Source organism: Antechinus flavipes, chromosome 4 (genome assembly GCF_016432865.1).
Source record: "Antechinus flavipes isolate AdamAnt ecotype Samford, QLD, Australia chromosome 4, AdamAnt_v2, whole genome shotgun sequence".
NCBI lineage: Eukaryota > Metazoa > Chordata > Mammalia > Dasyuromorphia > Dasyuridae > Antechinus > Antechinus flavipes.
This window is the reverse complement of record NC_067401.1, coordinates 8,443,859-8,461,946: the sequence shown is the minus strand read 5'-3', so window position 1 is coordinate 8,461,946 and position 18,088 is coordinate 8,443,859. Positions and strand designations below refer to the sequence as shown.

Genomic DNA, 18,088 nt, shown 5'->3' with positions numbered 1-18,088 from the left:
TACACTTTTTTTTCTGAAGCAAGAGTTGTTAAACATTTACCAACACACCCATGTCATAAAATTAGTAGGGACCTCAGAAGCCATCTAGTCTGGCCCTTCCTTACCTGATGACTTTTGCACAAGCAGTCCTTCAGCCCATTCTTAGAACCCCAGGCCCTGGGGATTCTGAGGCAGCACAGGGGCCTTTTGGACACCTCTCTCAGTAGGAAGACTTTCCTCCATCTGCCCTCCGGGACCTACAGTTCACTCCCAGCCCCTTTCACAAGATAGTCCGGCTGGATGGGCAATGACTCTAGGGACCAGTCAATAGGTATTAAAGTCTCTTGGGTACCATTGAGGGTGTAGGATCATCATTTGGGACAGGATTGTAGAGAGCCTCCAGTCCCTTCACCACCTTCTATAGAAGAGAAACTGAGGGCCACAAAGGCTATATATTTTCCTAAGGTCATTTTGAGGCATTGGGGTTGTAACTTGCCCAGGGTCACACAGCTAGTAAGTATGTGAGACTGGATTTGAATTCAGGGCCAGCGCTCTACCACTGGCCGTCTAGCTGCCTCAGAATCTTTATTTTTTTTTAAATTTTAAGTTCCAAATTCTCTCCTTCCTTCCACCCCATCACTCACTCTTTGAGAAGGCAAACAATGTGGAAGAGGTAGGATTGGAACCCAGGCCCTCGGCCTCTGAATCCAACCTTCTTCCCACTGTCAATTCCATTCCTGATCTTCCACTTGCACCTTGAGGCTTGCTGGGACCCCAAGAGCCAAGGATTCCAGGTACTATGCTAGAGAACCCCGTCCCCCTGCCTCCTTCCTCCAATGCTCATCCTTGTCTTTGCTTGCAGCTGACCCCTATCATCTCTGACCCTGAGTACCTGTTGGACCAACACATCCTCATCAGCATCAAGTCATCAGACAGCGATGAATCCTATGGTGAGTGCTCCCAGAGAGGATGATCTGGGAGGGGGAATGAGGGGGCTGGGAGAGGGGAGGAGAAAAGAGCCCTTTCTCACACTGGGGTCCTCCCAGTCTGGAGGCCGCCTTCCTTCCCCTGCCCTGAGTCAATGTCAGCCTTTCCTCATTGGCTTCCAGCTCCAAACCATTCCTTGAAACACACGATTCTCAGATCCACAGTTGGAAACCCCCTAGAGATCCTCTCGTCCACTGTTTTCATAGGACACAGGGGAAAACTGAGACCCAAAAAGTAACTGAGTCAAGGTGACAAAAGTGAAGTGAAGGGAAAGGAAGGGGGAAAAGAGGATGAGTTCCACTTTGGATATATTGAGTTGGAGACATCTATGGTACATCCAGTAGGCGATATGAGACAAGAGAGCTATGGATGGAGCTATTGATCTGGAGCTAATCAACAGAGAAATAATAAGTTAAACTCATAGACTTTGGTTAGGTCACCAAGCAAAAGAGAAAAAGGCAGACCCTTAGACACACCCATAGCTCAGGTGTGGAATACAAATAATGAACCAGCAGTAGATTGAGAAGGAGCAGACCAAGAGACTGTAGTTTCACAAAAGGGAAAAGAGAAAAGAGTATCTAGAAGAGGGTGATGAGCATTGTCCAATGCTGCCGGGACACCGAGGAAAGAGCACCGGCTGGGCAATTCTGCGAGCATCCTAAGGATCTGGTTATAGCTATATTTGTTTTGTTTGACCCGATTGTTGCAAGGATTTTTCTTTCTCCAACGAGGAAGCAGGTGGGAGGGAGAGAAAATAAAGATCTGTTGATTAAAGTAAATTTTGGAGAGAACAGTTTCAGTTGAGGGATTATATCAGAAGCCATATTGCAAAGGGTTGAGAAGTCAAGTAGGCAACCATCATAAACAGCTTGTTCTAAGAGTAAGAAAGAGAAAGAAAGGAAAGAGAGAGGATGTTCGTTGGAGGGGGATTACATGAGGGTTATTGAAGGATAAAGGAGACTTGCGGGTATTTGTCAGTGGAAGAAAAGGAAGCAGTGAGAGAGGAAAGCTTCCGGACTGAGTAGGGATAATCTGGAGGCAAATCTGCTCGAGAAGGTGGGAACGGTAGAGTGGAGAGAAAGGCAGAGAGGCTGGCCTCAGTGAGGAGAAAAGACAGCTCTTCATGAAAGATGGGATGAAGGAAGAGAGCTGGGGATTCGGGGGCTTTGAGAAATGGGGGAGAGACAAGGGAAGGACCTCCTAGCACAGGGATTTGGGGGCTTTGAGGAATGGGGGAGAGACGAGGGAAGGGCCTCCTAGCACAGGGATTTAGGGGCTTTGAGAAATGGGGAAGAGTCGAGGGAGGGACCGCCTAGCATAAAATATTTTCTCAATAAAGTAAGAGGTGATCCTAGCTAAGAAAGTAGACGGAGAAGGTGATGGGCCAGGCTGGAGAAGAGATGGTCCAGAAGAGCTTCAAGGGCTAGTTGGACAGAGGATGACAGAGAGGTCCTGGAGCTAAGACTTCTACTCGAGTGTCCTGGCTTTAAGCCCCGTGTTCCTTCTATGATTCCACTTTCCACCAACTCACTTCCTGCTTCCCTACTTTCCAAAGCTCAGAGATTAGGACCAAATGACCGAGGGAGGCTCTGGTTGGAAGATGGTGGATGGAGTGAGGAATGATAAACGGCCCGAAGGGAGACTGATGGGCCAGAGCCGGGAATGGCGTTCGCACCTGGCAAGGCTTCTTGTGAAACGTCCTAACGTGCTCTAGCTGTGGCATCTCTTTCTTGTTGATGCTTAAGGTTTCTCCACCCCGGCCCCTGCCCAAATGGTTGATTTGGCCACCGTCTGGTTCAGGGTTCAGGGTTCAGGGAGGGTTACCCTCCCCATTCCACTTTATCAGCGAACATTTGTGGAGTACCCGCCTTGTGCCAGGCACTGTGCCAAGCATGGGGACACAGCTGCCCTCTGGGAGCTTACGGTCTAATGCAGGAAAGAGAATCGTCACCGTATCTAAGTCTTGACTCTCCTTCAATCTAGCCCTTATAGAAAATTTCTTCTTTTAAAAAATGTCACTACGAGGCATTGAGCAGAACCACGGATTTGAGGATCCTGGTTTCGGCCTCAGCCCTAAGCCTCCCTTGCCGCGTCTCCACCTCTCTGAGCCTGTTTCTGTATCTGTAAAAGGAGGATAATAATTCTTGCCCTGCCTGCATCTGAGGCTTGTGGTGAGAGAAGAGGTTGGTAAATCAAATGCTACAGCAGCTCTGGGAGCCATAAATAACTCCGTAACCATGGTGATGGACCACAGTGATGTGGAAAGGAGAGCTCGCTGGACTTAGTCACCAATCCTGGCCGGAGTCCCGGCTCTGCCACTGGCTGCCCGGGTGACCCAGGTGCACCCCTCGGCCGCTCTGAACCCCACTTCCCTGATGGAGAAACGGGGCTCATAGTACCCACAGTTCCATCTTCGGGGAGTTCTGAAGCCCCAGGGAGAGAACAGGTAGTGCTCTTGGTGAGCCATTAAGTACCAGATAATTGACCGCTATTATGGTCTTCGGTTCCCTCCTCCCACACCTCATTCTGCTTCCTCTCTCTGAGCTAAATGCCCTTAGAACGAGGGCCTCTCTCTCTGGTTTCAAGGACCCTGAGTCCTCGAGACCCCGAATGAGCTGGGAGGGAGGCAGGACTGCAGAGTCACTGCCCCCAGAACTGGAGGGAGGGTGGCCCTGGGAGGGACGGCAGAGAAGGCGCTCAGCCCGATTCCCAAAGGAGGGATGGGATTAGACTCTGAAAACCGGAGACCGTTGGGCTTCCTGGACACGGTTTGGCGTGAGATGGTTAGTGACTGAACTAGGAGCAAGGCAGGCTTCCCGATGCTGAGCTCCCTAAAGAGAGAGGCAGGCTCCTGGTGACCGGGGGCACCAAGCACAGGTGGGGCTCATGGGGACTGGGTGAGACCGAGCTTTCCCGACTCCAAAATTCTAGGACGCCCCCTTGGTCCCATCGTCCCTTCTGCTGTCAGGTTTCATTTCTGTCGAAAAATGTGTACGGCCCTCGAAGCTCCTCCTCTAATTTTCCCATCTTTAGCTTATTTTAGCCTAGTTGCCTCTCAAAGACCCTTAGAAACTGCGGCCTTTGGAGAGAGCCGTTTTCTCATTTATTGCCAATTCATGTTTGAATTTGGAGGCCTGTGTTGTCAGTCCCCAGCCTCTCCCTCTTTCACCTCCTGTAGGGAAGGGCCAGAGAAGGGCTTTCATGGGGAGCCAGAATACAGCTAACCCTGGCCAACGGGGACAGAGAAATCCCAAAGAGCAAAACCTGATCATCCCCCCGCCCACTTTATCCCATCTTTCTCTTCAGCAACATGGATGACAAAAGATTTTTTGCCTTCTGTGGAAATGACTGGAATCCTCACATGGGTCTCCTGTCTTCTCCTGCAGGTGAAGGCTGCATTGCTCTGAGATCTGAAGCCACCGAGTCCTTGGTTCCCATCTACACTACACTCACTCACCATGGAGAGATGATGGGCCACTTCCGAGGGGAAATCAAGCTGCAGACTTCCCAAGGGAAAAAAAGAGAGAGACTCTATGGTAAGGCGGGGGGGAGGGAAATGTCTTCCCCATCAGGACCAGGGCCAGTGGAAAATGGCGTCAGTGGGGTGGACCTGAGCAAAGAGCCAACTTTTTCTGCCAACAGCTCTCCCCCTTCATAGAGAAACATAGAAAAGAAAGGAATAGAATAAATAAAATAGAAAAGAATAGAATAGAATAAAAAGAAAGGAATAGAATAAATAAAATAGGAAGAAATAGAATAAAATAGAAAGGAATAAAACAGTAAAAAATAGAAAAAAAGGAATAGAAAAATGGAATAGAAAAGAAAGGAATGGAAAGGAATAGGATAGGATAGGATAGGATAGGATAGGATAGGATAGGATAGGATAGGGAAGGAAGAAGAATAAAATACAAGTACAGTAGAGCTGGAAATGACCTTAACAGCCTCAGTCTAATCCCATCACTTTACAGATGCTGAAACGAGGCTCAGTAGTGACTACTTGCCCAGAGTAGTAAATGAAGGTGTGGTAAAAGCAAAAGACATAAAAAGCTACATTTTAAAAAATTAAGTTAGCGAGTGGGGCTGAAGAGTAATTGCTCACTCAGCCATATGCCCCCAACTCAAACGCCATGTTCCTGTGATCCCTTGATCCGGAGGCTGGTAGACAAAGCAGAATTCTGAGCAGAAGCAAAGGAAAGACAAGATGCAGGGGAAGAAGCTGTCTGTTATTCAAGATCTTTATTATTCATTCAAGAATAATTTATTATTATTCAAGAAATCTTTAATTAAACAATCTCTGGGCCCCTTGACACCTTTCAGAGCACTGGCAAGTTCTGCCAGGTCACAGGAGGCCCACAACTTCCCGGTGCTAAAGATTCAAGGCAAATGCCGATTTAAATCTCCTTCTGTGTTTCCAAACTTGATGGAAACAATTAATTAGAAAAATGAGCTAATCCCACCAACAATAAGAATTGTCTCACATGAATTTAGAAAGTCCCCAAAGTATGACTTGTCCTGTGGGCCTCGGAGTAGCTTCTCTAGTTGGAGGATTATCCCAAAATCCTTCGGGAAAAGTGCGCATTGCTCCTGCTGGACATTTCTGCGCCTTGCATGTCGAGGGTTCCTCTTGCAGGGCAATGGCTGGGCTGGCAGCAGCTGGGATGGGCCGGTGGGTTCCTCTATGGCTCCTGGCTTCTCAGAGCTGTTAACCCGGCTCTTAAGGGGCTCTTCCATTGGAAGAAAAGTCTCCTCTTCCCCTCAGGGATGGAGAGCAACTTGCCCAGTTTTACCCTTTGCTAAGATAATGTCTTTGGAAAAGCTTGGAAACTGAGCCCCCAATTGTGATCAGTATCAGGGGCGCAGGAAAGCCAAAGGCCCTGTGGCTAAAAGTCTCCTTTCTTTTTTAACCCTTTTCTTCCAGATTTTGTGAAGACAGAGCGAGATGAGGCAACTGGGCAGAAGTCCCTGAAGAATCTCACTAGCCAGGACCCCGCAAAACACTGGGAGTGTCCCCCCAGGTGAGTTCTAAGTGCTTGTCGATTGACTGATTCTCTCGAGGCTCGGCTGTGATTTTGGAGGGTGGACAAATCATGTTTTACTTAGACTCTTATGAGAATTTGCTTTTATTCCTCCCGAGCTTGCATCCAGTGGGATATGGTCCAATTAGCGGAGGGGAGGAAGAGGGGGGAAACGTGGCTGGAGAGAATCCATTGGGGGAATCACGGGCTCCAGAATCACTGAAAATTGATGGTCGTCCCCCTGGCATGGTCCTCCCACCCTTCCGTAGAAGAGGGAGAGCCGGAGTCAGAAGTCCCCTCTGGGAGTTCTGCTGCCCACTGCTGTGGCCGGGAGTTGGGGGGATAAAGGGACGGGAAGAGGGGTCTGAGGAGTTGGGGGGGCTGGCGTCCAGGCAGCTGAGGGCGTCTGACAGATGCCGGGCCCTGTGTGTGAATGTGTCCCGCCCTTCCCTCCTAGAGCTCATTTCAGCGGGGCCAACTTCACGGAAATCACCAACCCCAATTACCTCGGGATGGGCCATTTCGGGCAGCAGGTGCCCCTCCACGGGAAGCCGCTCCTTCCAACTGAGTCGCAGTCCACCGTCTGGAGCTATGATCAGCCTCCCAAAGACACCCCCCCGATTTCCAGCTGGGGAGAGTCTCCCCCAACCCCACCTTCACAGCCCCCGCTGTCTCCCAAAAAGTTCTCCCCCTGCCCGGCAAGCCGAGCTCCTAATCTCAGGACCCAGGAGCAACTGTGAGTATTGTTTTCCATGATCAGACTTTTGGAACCTGGGGGAAAAAAAAAGGCGGGGAGGGGGGATTTCCCAGAATCTTGGAGATCTGCTTGGAACAGACCCCAGAGGTCACCAACCTGCCCACTTCTTGGATCCCTTCCACGACATCTGGCCAATCAGCCTTCTGGACTCCGCTCGAACATCTCCAGCCATGGGATAACTGGCAGCGAGGTTGGGGAGGGGGAAGAGTTAGGGCAGCCGGGTGACAGCGGTGGGGAGGGTGCCAGCCATAGAGCCAAGAAGGCATTCCAATCCCACCTCGGACACTTCCTAACCGTGTGATCCTGGGCAAGTCACTTAACCCTGTTTGCCTCGGTTTCCTTATCTGTCACATGAGTTGGAGGAGGCGATGGCAAACCGCTCCAGCATCTCTGCCAAGAAAACCTCAAATGGGGTCGTAAAGAGCGGGACGTGAGCAACAAAATGGTGATAACAGTAGCTCCTCCCTCCCAGAGTTGTCCTGAAACTCAAATGAGCCAATGTATTAATTAGCTAATTAATAATCCTCACAGACAGTTAACAAAATTATTTTTAAATATAGCATATTTTATATTCATGCTAAATAATTACATTTAATGTTAATATTAACACATTAAATAAAGAAAATAAATCACTAGTAATAAATAATGAATAAAATAAATAATATTATACTAATAGATGTAAAATGCTTTACAAACCTTAAAGCATCATTTAAACGTCAGTTGGCTCTCGGTAAGGAAGCCAAACGTTCTTTCAGCCAGAGGTGAAGAATAAGAGAATTCCTGGCACAGAGGCAGGATATGGAGGGAGGTCACTTGGCACAGGGGAGGATAATGGGGGCAGGGCATCAATGCCCAATGGGAGGAACTCAATCCAGCACAACACAAATGGGCTACTGGCAGTTGAAAATAAGGATACAGGAGTGTGGGCAGCTGGGTGGGGTAGTGGGTAGAGTCCCAGCCCTGAAGTCAGGAGGGCCCGTGTTAAAATTTGACCTCAGACACTTAACACTTCCTAGCTGTGTGACCCTGAGCAAGTCACTTAACCCCAATTGCCTCAGCAAAAAAAAAAAAAAAAAAAAAAAGAAAGAAAGAAAAAAGGAAAAAAAAAGAAAGAAAATAAGGAGAAGGGGTTGCTGATAATTCAACAAGCCGTTTATTGAGGGCAATGTTGCTGCTTATATATTCCAGATTATAATTCTCAAGCTCACCAAGTTACAGAATGGAAGATAAGTTTCCTTTGTCCTTCCTAGCAAACTTGGGGGGATAAGCAGGGATAAGCAGCCCCCTTTTGCAGATAAGAAGACAACCTCCAAAAAGGGGAGCCTGCCTCAGGTTGACAGGCCTAGAAATGGGCAGGGGCAGGGTCTCTGCCCCCCAGGCAATGGCCTTTCCCTGCCCCGCTGGGTGAATTCCCGCTTTGTGGCTCCCGGCTTCCCCTGCTCTTGGAGCCTGGGCTGCGGAATGCTTTCCAGAGGCTCCGTTAAGCTCCTGCTCAGGGTCAGGCACCAAACTGTGCTTCCTGTCCTCAGTCTCATGATTTGCCTGGCCCAGCTCCAAAGAAAGGCTGAATCAGGGCCTGCAGTGAGTCAGAAACGGCCGGGGGAAGGACGAGGGGAAGAAACCAGTGTAAATGTGGCTCCCCAGAACCTCAGAATTCTTAGCCTGAAGACCTTTCCATCGGAGATGCATTAAATGGCCTCCTCCCCCCGACTTCCCTTCTAACCCGAGCTTTTCCCCTTCTTCCCACCGGCTCTAGGCCCAGCGACTTGGGGAAGACCGTGGCGGACCCCTCGACTACGGAGGAACAGCCGATGACAAAGCCGGAGATGTTCGAGAACCCGCTGTATGGATCTGTGAGCTCCTTCCCTAAGCCGGCCCCCAGGAAGGAGCAGGAGTCCCCCAAGATTCTGAGGAAGGAACGGCCCATCTGTGTGGAACCCGGAGCCCCGTCTCCCTCCGTCATCTTCCTGAAGGCCCCCGAGGGCGAGAGCGGCAAACTGGCCAGCAAGGCCATCTCGGCCCCTTTCCTCCCCGTGCCCAGGATGCGTTCCTTCACGTGTTCTTCCTCCGCGGACGGGAAGGCCCCGATGGGAGGGGAAAAGACCCAGGGGAAGCCCAAGCCTCTCACCCCCTCAGAGACCCCGATCCCAGCCAAAAGGCCAGTCAAGCCCGCCAGGTCCGAAATGAGTCAGCCGGGGACCCAGGGACAGATAAACAGGCCTCCTCTGCCCGCCAAGAGTCCGGCCGTGTTACACCTGCAGCACTCCAAGGCCCGGGACTACCGGGAGACCTCGGAGCTCCCGCACCACGGCAAGTACTGGCCGGAGGAAGGGCCGGTCAGCAGGACTTCTATGCAGGTAAGTGTGGAAGACAACGAGCTAGGTAAAGAGGGGCAGGTTCCTTCTGAGGCATGAGAGGAAAGGCCAGTGGTAAAATGAGGGCTGGAAGCAGAGAGAACAGGACCCGTGGAGGAAGCCCCGAGTGCAGCCATCCAGTGTGAAAGCTCCTTCTCTTCTTGCAAAACAAACTCCCGTCGGGACCAACATCCGCCTCCTTCTCTGGTGCTCACCCCCTCTCGGAGGGCCTCTTCGCAGACGGGGAGACCAGAGCAGCTCCTAGACTCTCCTGCGAGGTGCCTGATGGGCCAGCCTCTGGAATCGGCCCCTCCTTACACTCCTGCAGCCACCCCCCAGTTTTTACCCTCGTTGTTTCTGACCTGAATTACAGCCTCCAAATAGCTTCCTGCCTCCAGTCTCTCCTTACCCTAATCCATCCGTGGGTGCTACCAGATTCTGGGGAAGGCCCTGCCCACCGTGCTGTTCCACTGCCCCAAAAGCCTTCAGTGGGTCCCTCCTGTCTCCTCAGTAAAGCCTCCACTTTTTGGGATGGTGCTGAAGCCCTCCACGGGCCAGCTCTGAGCTACCTTCCCCGCCTCATTACCGGAGCTCCTGTATCCCCCAGACTTTGCCCCCTAAAGCTTTCAGAGGCATCTCTCATCTCTCCCAAGCACCCCAAGAAGAGGGCTCCATCAGAAGGACTTAGAGATCCCCGAGGGCCTTTGAAAGGGCCAGCACCGAGCCACTGACCTCCCCCCAGCGCTCCAGTCACAGGAGGAACTTGGTAACGCAATGACTATTTGATCCCAATCCCTGATGTGACACTCAGCAGCTACACACACGGGTTTACCCCTGGCCTTGGCCTCTTACTCTGTGATGTCTCCTTCCTTACCCACCCACCCCTCCATCCTTAAAGAGCAGAAGCTGGGAGACTCTGGGACCCTCAACCCGAAAGGCTAGCTGCAGACGAGCACCCCTCTCAGCAGTCTCCTCCACCCCAATACGCCAAATTCTACTAGGCTGGTTGCCCACAGGCAATCCCCCAAATGTTTATTTTTTCCACATAAGGGGCTGCCCAACCAACTCCCCCCACACCGTAGCAATTAGGCTTTCGAACTCCAGTTCAGAATCTAACCTCGCTCTTGCCCATGTTCCCAGGCTCAGTTCATCCCACTTCTCTTTGCTTTCCATGCTTTAATCAAACTCATCTCTTCATTTCCCACCTCTGGGCCTTTCCCTACATGATCCCACAGACCTGAAATGTGGGCTCTCCTTTGTTGCCTCAGTTTCCACCTGGTAAATTCCACCCCGTTCTTCAGTGTCAAGTTCAGGTACCACGTCCCCCATAAAATCTTCCCAGACGTAAGCGAGATCTACAGGCTTGACCTTCTCAATGTGCTTTTCTTATAACTAATCTTAGGTTGTCAGCTGCTTGAGGAAGGGGACTTTGTGTTATTCTTCTAATCCCTGTGCTTTGTGTTTGTTCATCCAAGGCTGGAAAAGGACTTCTGAGGTTATATGATCCAAGTCCTCATTTTAAAATGGAGGGCACAGCCTTAGCAAGGGGAAGTGATTCGCCCAAGATCATACAAGTAACAGTAGCCAGGAATACGAATCCAAATCTCACAACTCTAAAATCTTTTAAGTGAATCTGGATCTTGATTTTGTTTTATAATATGCTTGCTAATCCCCCTAGTTTTATGTCATCCACAGATTTGAAAAGCAGCACTGAGTCATGGTATCATCAATAAAAATGGCTGACGAGACAGCAGCATGGATAGAGGTCTAGTACACTCCGGGTTTAGGGTTCTGTTATCAATACATAATTGGTCAGTCAGTCAATTGCCAATCTGTTTTGTGGAATGATCACATTTCACCATTTTCCCTATGCAAACATCATGAGGGATTTTGTCAAGTGCTTTGCTGAAATCAGGACATACAGTCTCTCTGAATTCCCTTGAGCAATCACAGGATCGTGAGACTCGGGGATGAATAATACCCCACAAGTAGGTGAAGGAGGCCCTCATCTACCAGAGGGGAGCAAGCTAAGGATTGGAGACACTGAGTGATCTGCCTGGTGTTACTCTGGTAGCAAGTACCTTGTCAGAATTCAAATCTCAGGTGTTTTGATGCCAAATTTCATCCCATTTCCACTGCACAATGCAATGCGAACTAAAATACCTTATTTTGAATGCTGGGTGGAGTCATGTTAATTCATTCTAATCACTGCTTCCTTTTCTAAAGGCTGAGAGAGTACCCTTGGTTAGCTGTTGCAGAATTGATTGAATATTGAGGTTGTGCTTAACCACCTGCACATACTATCTCAAACTCCTCTCTACCTTTTCTCCTCTGGAGACAAGATCTCTCCAGCTGACAACTCCAATTTCTCCAAGATTTCTTCACTGACTCCAACAATCTCCCTTCCATGATTCTTTAGCATGGAAATCTGGAGACAAGAAGCTCTTTTAATATCTTTATATTCCCTCCCTGTCTTCTCACCTATTTCCATTCCTTTATTCCTTTAAACAACTATTGAGTTCTTGTTGTGCTCTTTCAAGTCTGAATTTTATTCTATAGCCTAACGTTTTTTAAATTAAGGACTTGGAGGGATAGAAGCCATGCTTAAGAAGTCTTCAAATGAAGCTTCCTCATTGGGAATCACAGAAGCATCCAGTGATATCTGTTAAGGTCTCCCCTCTAGAAGCAGTGGACTCTTCTGCCTTATTGAAAAGTGCCTTTTTAAAAAAAAAAGATCTTTGCCATCGTGTTTAGCATTTCCATAAGACTCGGATCATTCTGTGCTTTACACTATTCTTGTGGCTCTTCTGAATTAATTTCTGGTTACATTGTCCATTCTTTCATCCTCCATTGATATTTCAGTATTTAAAGGGAGCCAGTGAGCTCATCAGTGTCCCTTCACCAGGACATATGGTGACTTATCCTGTTGTCCCATCTACTCTGCATGGAGAATCAACCCGAAGTGGGTTCTTCTTAACCTGACATCAATGAACTTGCTTTAAATTACTCCATTTCATTGTAATTGGTTTCCTTTTATAATTTGTGCCTTTTACTTTATATATCTTTAAAATATTCCTTAGAGGAATCCACAGACTTCACTATTCTAACTGCCACAGGAATCCCTGGAACAAAAAGGGTTAAGAACCCCTGGCCGAGGTCTTCTGATGTTTCACAAGCTCTTGGGCCATCCCTCTGTCTAGCATCCCCCTCGTGACTGGACTTTTCCACCTTCTTTTCTCATACTACATATCCTCAGTGGTGTTTCTGACCCTATTTCATAGTCATGAGTCGTCACTGGAAATACACTGTCACCCACCTGTACCCATCATACATCTCTTCATTATTCCTAGGTCCATCTTCGGGTACCAGGCACAATGAGCTGAATCCTCCCTGTATTTGTTGTGCCTTGGTAGCCATTATCCAAATTAAATTAGGAAACTCTTTGCTTGTGGAACTCACAGCCTGATAGGAATATCAGGAAAAGGCAGAGGTAGTAAAGACATGTAGGCGAGTGGTCAGATATTGACCCAAGATGAAAATAAATGCTTTTATCAACATTCTGTATAGGTAAAGGACTGAATCTAGATGATGTAGTAGGAGACGCCTCCCAGCTCTCACACTGATGGATCTAGGAGGCTCTAAGGAGGAAATGGGGGGAATTCACTCCCTCTTTTATAGCTAAAATTTCATGGAGGAATGACATTTAGGGAATTTTTAAATGAAGGAAGGAAAAGGTCAGCAAGTGAGCCAGGAAGAGGGGCAGATTGATGCTGGAGGCAAAGAGTAAAACATAAATGGGTGAGAAGACTTGGAAGAGAATTGTCTGAGAAAGCCTTAAATCCTGGATCAGGAAGCAGACCAAGAACTGGGGACAACACCAGTGATTTAGGCCAAAATTTTGGAGAAGCGGGGAAGGATTGGAGGCTGATGTATCATCTCTGGTTGTTTTTAATGAATGGCTAACCCAGTTCAATTCCATCCAACAAGTACTTATTAAATATTTAATCTGTACTAAGCATGTGGTAGCTTACGAAGCCTGCTTTCCGAGAGCTTGCAATCTACTGTATATCTGTGTTTGCTGACAGATGAGTTTGTTGGGGATTTTTTGGTTATTTTTGCGTGCTTATTAAATATTTAGTCTGTACCAAGCATGTGGTAGCACACAAAGCCTGCTTTCCAGGAGCTTGCAATCTACTGTATATCTGTGTTTGCTGACAGATGAGCTTGTTGTATGAGTAGCACATAAAGCCTGCTTTCCAGGAGCTTGCAATCTACTGTACATCTGTGTTTGCTGATAGATGAGCTTGTTGGATGAGTAGCACATAAAGCCTGCTTTCCGGGAGCTTGCAATCTACTGTACATCTGTGCTTTCTGACAGATGAGTTTGTTGTATGAGTAACACATAAAGCTTGCTTTCCGGGAGCTTGCAATCTACTGTACATTTGTACAGTTTTGCTGTGTTTGCTGACAGATGAGCTTGTTGGGAGTTTTTTGGTTATTTTAGCCCATTCCTTGTGTATATGTTCTTTATAGGCATTTATTCAATCGAATGGGAGTTGGGAGAGGTCACCCACAAAAATAAATACATAAATGTTTTGCCTCTAACTTGACATTAAGAAGCCTTCTCTGGCTTTGTGACCTAAATTATTGAACCTCTCCGGACCCCCTTTTCTTTATCTGCAACAGCAGGGCCCGACGCTACCTCGGGCTGCTTCTATTTTAGGAGAGTTAAGACCATAACTTCTCTCTTTCTCTCTCCTTCTCTCTTGTGGTCTCCATAGTGAGCATCACCGGGCAGGGTGAAAGAGAAAGTGGACAAGCCTCCCCCACACTCTCCAATCTGATGTTCCCGATGTCCTTTGCAAGGCTTTTTGTTTTCAAGACGTGAACTAGGCTCCTCAGGGGCCCCTGGATTGCACTGTTGGTTGCCCGAGTGGAATTGTTTGTGCTGAAAAAAGAAAGATCCAGATGGACCCAGAGACACTCAAGGGAGCCGGCTGCCTCTTGCAATTCCACAGGGACCGTTGATGATGCTTTAGAACATGGATCTGGTAGCCGGCCGTCTCCAAAGGAGAGAATAAGGTACAAATGAGAGAATGGATTCTCTCTTGGCAAAGCAGACACCGGGCCTGAGCTTGTACTGGGCAATGATTCCCTCGTGGACAAAGCTGACTAGGGCAGGTCAAGCAGAACAAAGAACAAAGCCTTGGGGACCAAACCCGGTGAAGAGTCTTGATGCTGTTCCCTTCCAGGATGTTTGTTCACAGTCACTGACTTAGGTACAAGGCAGTTTGCCTTTGGGGGTCACGGAGTCACAAAGTGACTAGATCGGGTCTTGGGCAGTTGGACCTCTTGTTAAAGCGGGGGGACAAGACAGCGTTTAATTTAGGTTAGCATGGAATGCAATGTAGAGATTCGGAATTCAACGTTAACCCCAAGGGACTTCTCTGGGCGGGCTTGGCCTGGGGGGAATGCTAAGGCCCGTGTCACGTATCAGAAATCTTTTCTTAGGTTCGTTAAGCACAAGGAGGTCTGGGAGCTCACTTCTTCCGTTCTTCCGGAGACAGAGACTCCAAGGCCTATTTCATTACCTAGTAGCATCCACTTCTACTCTGTAACTCAGTTCAGAGGTGGGAGCCTTCCGCGGCGCTTTAGAATGAACACTTCTTGTTCGGGGTCCCGGACTCTCGCCTCCTTTCTCTGTAACTGCCTCAGGAATACACATCTTCTCTCTTTGTGGGTCAAGGGGGGGTAACTATTTAGTGACTCCCCCTCCCCATTCAATTTTATTTTAAATGAAAAAAAAAATAGCAGTTTTGAAAACCAAGATTGTGTGTGTGTGTGTGTGTGTGTGTGTGTGTGTGTGTGTGTGTGCGTGTGCGCGCACCCTGGTATACCCATGGGTCAGTTTGTGTATAGAACTTGTCAATAAAATTGGCTTTTACCACTCGGCTTCCCTGCGTCCTATTTCAGCCTCCTTCTGGGGACCTTTCCTCTTGGGTAACTGTGGGCAAATCATTTCCTCCCCTTCCCTGAGCTTCAGTTCCTCATCTGTGGAATGAGAGGCAGAAGAGTCACTTCCATCCCTTGCAGGTGAGCCATTAAACACAAGCTTCCTGGGGCAGGGACATCTTGGTGGTGGCTTTGTGTCCCCCGGGCTTGGTTCGGTGCCTTAGACACAAACACGTAGTGACAGGAACTAGACCTGGGACTGCTGCTGGAGGCAAAGAGCGAAACATAAATGGGCAAGAAGACTTTTGGAAGAGAATTGTCGGAGAAAGATCAGGAAGCAGACCAAGAACTGGGGACCCCGCCGATGATTTAGGCTGAGATTTTGGAGAAGCGGGGAGGATTGGAGGCTGACTCTAAGGAATGGCTAACCCAGCTCAGTTCCTCCCAACAAGTACTTATTAAATATTACAGGGTTACCTGGACATAGGGAATTCTCGGGCGGGGAGACTCGCTCTACCTGGGCAGGTTGGCAACTTCTCTACGGCTTAGAACAGTCGACTAATCCCTGCCAGATGGGCTGAACCAGATTAAAGGTAAACAATCTAGCGTTTGCCCTCAGAGAGCTTACATTCTACAGAAGGGAGACAGACAAGTCACCAAAGGCTGTAGAGAGACACTCAGATAAAATACAAAGTGAATAGGTAGGAGAGACTAACAACTGGGAAAATCAGGAAGGGCTTCTTGAAGGAGGTGGCATTTTAGCGAGCCTTTAAGAGAAAAAGGAGTGGAGGTGTGGAGAGGAGCGTTCTCGGAGTAGGGAGCACCTAGTACAGGAATGATGGCGTGGACCCGTATGAAGGGATGCCGAGGAAAGTTGGGAGAGAGCCGTGGTATGTGGGATCAGCCCGTAATAGGGTCGGGAAGGGCTGTCAAAGGTGGACACAGACTTGTAGTTTATCCTAGAGGAACTGGGAGTCATCGAAGCTTCTTGAGGGAGTGAAGGGCACACTTTAGGAACATTAATTTGGCAATGGCCGATGCAGGATAGATTAGAACAGAGTTTCCTAATCTTTTTTGGTGTCACAGACTCCTTTGGCAGTTTGGTGAAGCCTTCTGGATGAACGTCTTCTTGGAACAATGTTTCTAAATGCATGAGATAAAGTATAAAGGGTTAAAAAGAAACCAAATTTATTTAATATAGCTACAAAATTTTTATGAACAATTTCCTGGACCCCAGCTTAAGAACCCTCTGGATTAACACAGAATAGCTTAGATCTGAGTAGACCAATGAGTCTACAGCAAAATCACAGCCAAGAGCAGCAGAGAACCGAGGCTGGAACCAGAGTAACTGGAGAGAGTGGGACAAAAGCACAAGTTGTTAAAGAGATGGACTCGACAAGACTTGGTCTCTGATTGGCTGTAAAGTGGGGGCGGGGAGAGGGCAGAATGAAGGCTGACAGCTGGATGGTGGTGTGGGCTGATGGTCGTGATGCTCTGGACGAAAAAGGAGAAATGAGAAGGGCAGATTCAGGGGGGAAGGTGGTGAGTTCTGTGTTAGACCCGTTGAGTTTGAGGTGCCTGGGGAGCAGCCAGCTGGAGATGCAGGGGAGGAGAGGGACGGGGGCTAGGGTTGGGTGTTGGAATCCTTACTAACTGCTAACTAATTAGAGTTGATCTAATCTTACAAGAAGATGTTTTGGCCAGAACCTGAAACAAGGTACTAAGTAGAACTAAACAATACAAGGCTTGTGTTCACACCTTTACTCATTGGAGTTCAATGAGTTCATACCTCCCTTGAAGCTCTTTGGGCCAGAGAACACTATGGGAGAAAACCCATAATCCCTCTCTCTGGAAGGATAGGCCAATGGGCCAGTCGAAGGACTTCTTGAGAGAGGAAGACGCTACAAGTCGAGATTTCACCGGAATGACATGAAGAATGGAGCTGGCTGGAGGCTGAAGAAAGCAGAGGCAGAGGCTGAAGGACCAGACCTTTGGATTTAAAGACATTTGGAGAGAGCTCTTGGAACCAAGCAGAGAGATAGGCCTCTAAGCTAACCGGGCTATACTAGAGATAATAAAAGATCTGAACTTTTATCACCTGGCTGTGTTTTGAGAAGAAAAAGCTCACAACATTTTGGCGCCCTGAACGTGGGACAAACAGACCCCTCAGTGGATTTCAGTGGAAAAGCTCTGATCCTGATTCAAGTGGAAAAGCCTCTGATCCTGATCCAGTGGAAAAAACTTCAACCCAGAAATTAGGGTGAGTGCAACAAAGAAATTTTGTTAGAAGAGTTAAAGTAGAATTTCAGCTAAGATGGGACAGATATTTAGAAAACAGTCTGTTTCTGTTCAAGGAAAATGTTTAGAGAGCATTGTCAAAATTATGGAAAGCCAAGGTTTAATTATAAGTTTACAGCAAATCACTGAACTTTTACAAACTGTAAAGGACATATGTCCTTGTTTCTCTCTTGATAAGGAATTAGATCTAAATGAATGGAAATTGGTTGGAGAGGATCTTTGTCAATTCTATGATAAAAATGGGCCTAACTCAATAATTAATACATATAATGTAATACAATTGGCTATAAGAAGTTATTTAAGTGATAGAATGATGAAAAGGAAAGTACAGGAGGAAGTGCCAACTTTACTAGGTGAAAAGGAGGACAAATCAGATGAGAATGGAGTTAATTACAATTCTGAGTATGATACTTCACAGAAGGAGGAATTAGGTGATTCCACATCTCATGACCCTCCCCCCGCAATTAACCCTTCATGGGTAGAACAAGGGGGAGGGAGAGAGACAGAAACACAGTCAGCTTCTCCTGTAAAGCAGAATTTGACAAGATTAGAAAAAGCATTAATTAAAGCAAAAAATGAAGGAGAAGATATATCTGATTTTATAAATGCATATCCTGTGATTGAAGAGCTCAACTCCTCAGGTCAAAAAGAGAGAAAATACACTCCTTTTAATTTGGGACGCAATAGGCAAAAAGGAGCTGTTGTACAAATCACTTTTGACCAACTAGCTGGTGAAGGTCAGTATG

General features: G+C 47.8%; 1 protein-coding gene across 6 annotated transcripts in view; it reads left to right on the top strand.

Moving 5' to 3' along the window:
* Positions 1-15,039, top strand: part of INPP5D (inositol polyphosphate-5-phosphatase D) — a 123,436-nt gene extending 108,397 nt beyond the window's left edge. For 5 of the 6 annotated variants that reach the window (XM_051999279.1, XM_051999276.1, XM_051999280.1 and 2 more), the window contains exons 24-28: positions 842-929; positions 4,353-4,502; positions 5,885-5,981; positions 6,439-6,717; positions 8,495-9,477. In XM_051999279.1, the coding sequence (XP_051855239.1) occupies positions 842-929; positions 4,353-4,502; positions 5,885-5,981; positions 6,439-6,717; positions 8,495-9,152 (1,272 nt within the window). In that variant the 3' untranslated portion in view covers positions 9,153-9,477. Of the gene's footprint in view, positions 1-841; positions 930-4,352; positions 4,503-5,884; positions 5,982-6,438; positions 6,718-8,494; positions 9,478-13,873 lie in introns of those variants that run through there. The other variant, XM_051999281.1, reaches the window with a different exon arrangement.
* The last annotated feature ends 3,049 nt before the right edge of the window (positions 15,040-18,088 follow it).